Genomic DNA, 4,373 nt, shown 5'->3' with positions numbered 1-4,373 from the left:
ATTCCACTTTGTTTATGACCATGTGGGCACTCAAGAAGAACAGCACATGTGCAAGTGTTTCTCAGCTTTTGCTTGTACCTTGCTGAATTTACAAGCTCCCCACAGACATGGAAGGTTTGGAACAGCACAAGAAGTTTTAGCCTAATTATTTTCAGCGGTGATTAACGTTATATGTGTGGTGTGTGGTAAACAAGCACTGACTAAAGTAAGCTTTAAGTGTGCTGGATTCCAGACATCCACTGATGTGTAATGTCTCCATCATGATGACAGATAACATGCATTTCTGAAAGAAGGTTTTTGCTTGTATGTACACTAAAGTCAGATATGTGCTTCTATGTCAGAGCTGTGGCGAGGCTGTGAGATTTAACATAGCCATTTCCTAGTTGCTCTCATCTCTATCTCAAAAATCCTTTATTAAATCTGCGCTCCTGTCTGTTCTTATGTTCTTGTGAAATGTCATCAGTTCTTGCTTTGCCCTATTTCATCTGTGATGCCCTGGAGCTGACTGCATGTGACCCTGTGGTAGACACCAACATTTATTTAGCAACAGACAGTGTTGATATATCACTTTATCATTTTATACAAGTGTTATTTTGCAACCAGTGGTGGCAGAAGTTTTCAGATCTGTTATTTAAGTAAAAGTACCAATACCACTACACTAACATATTCTAATTCAATTATATTATTATATTATTCAGTTGAATTAAAGTATTAAGACTGAAGCATATGTGTATCAGTGAGCTAATTTAATCTGCTTCATATACAGTTAGCTAGTTTAGTCCAGTGGTTCCCAACCTAAGGGTCAGGCCCCTCCAAGTAGTCACCAGATAAATATTTGATCTTTGCCGAAATATTGGATCATTTGAACCTTTATTGAAATGAAAGCATGTGAGAAGTTCTGAGGGAAGAATCATCTTTAACAATGTGTTAACAACCAAATGTAGTTTTTAGAATGTTTAGGTGAGAAATTAAGAAGTATGCTCTCCATGTATATATGAATAACAAAATATTACGAAATAATAACTTTTACATTGTGTAAAATGTTCTTCATTGTTGTAATAATAGCGCTATTGGATATCATTACTCATTATGAAGTATGAACCTGAACTTTGTCTTCAGACACACCAATCTGACTGCAACACATTTAAACTCTCAGACAAAGTTTATCTTCCAGTGATTACTGTATATATGACTGTATCATCTCAGCAGCTAACAGCTGCAAATCAAATAACAGTTGTGGGTTTGGCTGTTTGGTAACTCCCATCGTCACTGTTTGTTGTGAAATGCATGCTGGGATACCTGTCTACCCTATGTTTCACACAAGAGAACATAAGGCTTGTTACAGGAGAAGGTCCACACTTACATTCAAATGAATACACTACATACAGTATACTACTTCAAACAGAGTTTCTAAATTGAGGTGATTCTGTCACACAGGTGAAATTGTGTTGAAGTGTAATAACCTGAGGAGCTACAGCTCCATACTGAACACATGCACACACACACACACACACACACACACACACACACACACACACACACACACACACACACACACACACACACACACACACACACACACACACACACACACACACACAAGACTGATATCCATCTGAACATCTCACTCTCTGACAGAAAGCCAATAACTGTGATTCTGTACCATTCCTTCAAATATATTCAGGATTGGCTTATAGGTGACTCATTTGATTGGAAATAGATTATTATTGAATAAAAAAGAAATAATTGATGAATGAATGAGTGGATGTAATGTGTACTTGCATCATTATTTTTGTATTAACTCCTATTAATGAACTTCTCCATTCCCACAGCCTTCTGACAGAGTGTGACCAGGAGCCACAGCTCTGGACTGATTGGTGCCATGAAGACTCGAAGTGGTTCACCATCTTCACCCTCACGCAGGCGGAAGTCTCTCTTCACTTTACGAAGCAGAAAGAAGAAAGATGGTGTTGTTCAAGGCAAGCTTCGTATGCGCTCCATGCCAGGAGCCTTCCTGGTGCTGGGGGTGATTGTCGTGGTTGTTGGCACTGCTCTGGCTGTGGCAGGATACTGGCCATACCGGATATCAAGGTCATCTATCCTGGGAGCCTCTGGGGGGGAGTCACAGCCTTCAGGCTGGAGTCTTGGTGCCAAGGGCCTTCTGTCCACAGCCAGCCTCATCCATAGTGAGCGGATGAAGCTGCTGGGTCCCGTTATCATGGGGGTAGGACTCTTCATCCTCATCTGTGCCAATACAGTCCTGTATGAGAACAGGGACAGAGAGACTCAGATGCTGCTGGCTCAGATGCGCAGTGTTATCTGCTCTGTGTCTGCTGCTGTGCCCTCAGCAGACCTTAAAGAAATAGCAGTAGCCAACTCCATGGCCAAACACTATCAGTGGGTGAGCAGTCTGCCAGCTGCCCACCTCAACATACTCTGTCTGCAGCAGCTGACCAGCTCTGAGCCCCTGCTGCAGACCAGACAGTCCAATGACCAGGAGGACAGTGTGGAGGGCATCTACCAGCAAGCTGTCCTCCGGACAGAGGCCCTGCATCACCAGGAGTCAGAGGTTCAACCTTCCAGCCACACTGACTCATCTAACTCCATCCACACCAACTCATGTAACTCCAGTCAGACAGACTTTAACACACAGTCTGGTCCTGAGCATGGGGGCAGTGCCAGCTTCAACTCCCAGCCTGCCCCACTCATCAATCACAATAACTGCCTGGTGTCTGCCAGCTCTATGTCCACCTTGGGGGGGGATGATGTGGACATTCCAGCTGCTCAGCCAAGGCGCTGCCACAGTATGAGCTACAGGACTAAACCTTACGTAGCCCAAACTGCAGTGTGTCTGGAGGAAGGCCTCCACACTCCCGGACACGAGGGTCAAACTAATCAGTCAGCAGTCTCAAGAAGAGAACCTGGTTCACAGGTCTGTGTGAACATTCCTGGGCAGGTTGTGGATGCAGCGGAGGAGCAGACACATCGAAGCTGGCCTCGGTTAGACCTGGGCGGTGGGAGGCGGTACCTGAAACTGGAGAACAAAGAGGACTCGGTGGACAAACTGCTGGACCGGTTAGAGCAGCAGTGTTCTCAGTGGGATAAGAGTTTTGGCTCAGGGCCATTCCAGTGACGGCTGCTTCAGCTTCACAGTCCGGAGGATACTCCTGGATACAGACACAATGACAACCAAGGAGTAATGATATTTCCCCTGGATTCTAAAACAGCACTATATTTTTGGTTTTAAATTCAGTTTGTCTTCCAGAAACTGTTCCTTGAACCATTTGGAGCTACAGTATTTCTCTGCAAGGATCTTCCAAAACTTGAGCTTGTTCTCAATCTTCAGTGGAATACTGATACACAGTGGTTACGCTCTTTGCTCGGGTGGATTTGGCAAATCTTTTATATAATTGAAGGAGAGGAACAAAACACAGACCCTACACTGTCACAGATGAGCGAACCAATTTGACAGACTGTTTACCTCTGCAGTTTGGGTTGGCAGCAATGTGAGAAATCAACTCATATCTCAATGCCAAAAAGGGTTTGCCTATTTCCAGGATGTGTTCAACTCAGCGGAGGAGAGATAGAAGGACGCAGGAAGACGGGGAATTGTTTTCACTGTGCAAACAATTTTGAATCAAACTACCTGGACTCCTGAGCCCATAAAGTGCTAACAGCTCTTGACAAATGCAAATAGTATATAAAAACGGGACTTTTTCCTCAGCTGAGGTCCCATATTCCAAATGCAATGCATGGTAGTGATATACAGTATGTTACATCTTAATACTTATGCAGAGCAATATCTATGTTGGTTTTATCTGTAGAGGAAGTAATTCTAGTCATAAGATAATTCCAATTTATTTCAGATTGGGTCTTATTTTCAGAGCTTTGGCCATCAGGTCTACAATATCAGTTCATGTCTGACAACTGGAAACACAATGACACTGCTGCAACTGTCTGTCTCTATGCCTCTAAAATTTATGCTTAAACTTTGTTTAAAAGGGACAGTTTGAGTAATCAGTATGCAGTTCACCTTTTTTTCGTATGGACAGATTACACAGACCATGGGCCCTGGGCTTTATGTTTGATAAAGACCCTTACCCCCCCCCCCCCCCCCCCCCCCAGCATGCACACAACATCACAGGAACAAGCAACTAAATACACCCAATGTTTCAACTACGTTTGAATTAATAATTTTGGTAATTTACATTAAGCATAATTTAGTTCTGGTTTGCTCAATGGACATTATTTACATATTAAAACAAACATCACATATGGATAATGTAGATAAATCTAACAGTGAAAGAATACATAAATAAGATCAAGGAAGTTCAGAGTTGCAACCAAACACCAGGCGCAAAGCACTGTGTGGC

At 43.0% G+C, this 4,373-nt stretch overlaps 1 protein-coding gene across 1 annotated transcript; it reads left to right on the top strand.

Annotated features, from left to right (window-relative positions):
* Positions 1–453: 453 nt before the first annotated feature.
* On the top strand, positions 454–3,418 carry tmem200b (transmembrane protein 200B). The gene is made up of 2 exons (XM_053334168.1): positions 454–522; positions 1,844–3,418. The coding sequence occupies exons 1-2, from the start codon at positions 454–456 to the stop codon at positions 3,131–3,133; spliced, it is 1,359 nt and encodes a 452-aa protein (XP_053190143.1). The 3' UTR covers positions 3,134–3,418.
* The last annotated feature ends 955 nt before the right edge of the window (positions 3,419–4,373 follow it).

Source organism: Scomber japonicus, chromosome 15 (assembly GCF_027409825.1).
Source record: "Scomber japonicus isolate fScoJap1 chromosome 15, fScoJap1.pri, whole genome shotgun sequence".
Taxonomy (NCBI): Eukaryota; Metazoa; Chordata; class Actinopteri; order Scombriformes; family Scombridae; genus Scomber; species Scomber japonicus.
The sequence above is the reverse complement of the archived record's forward strand: the minus strand, read 5'-3'. Positions and strand labels throughout refer to the sequence as shown.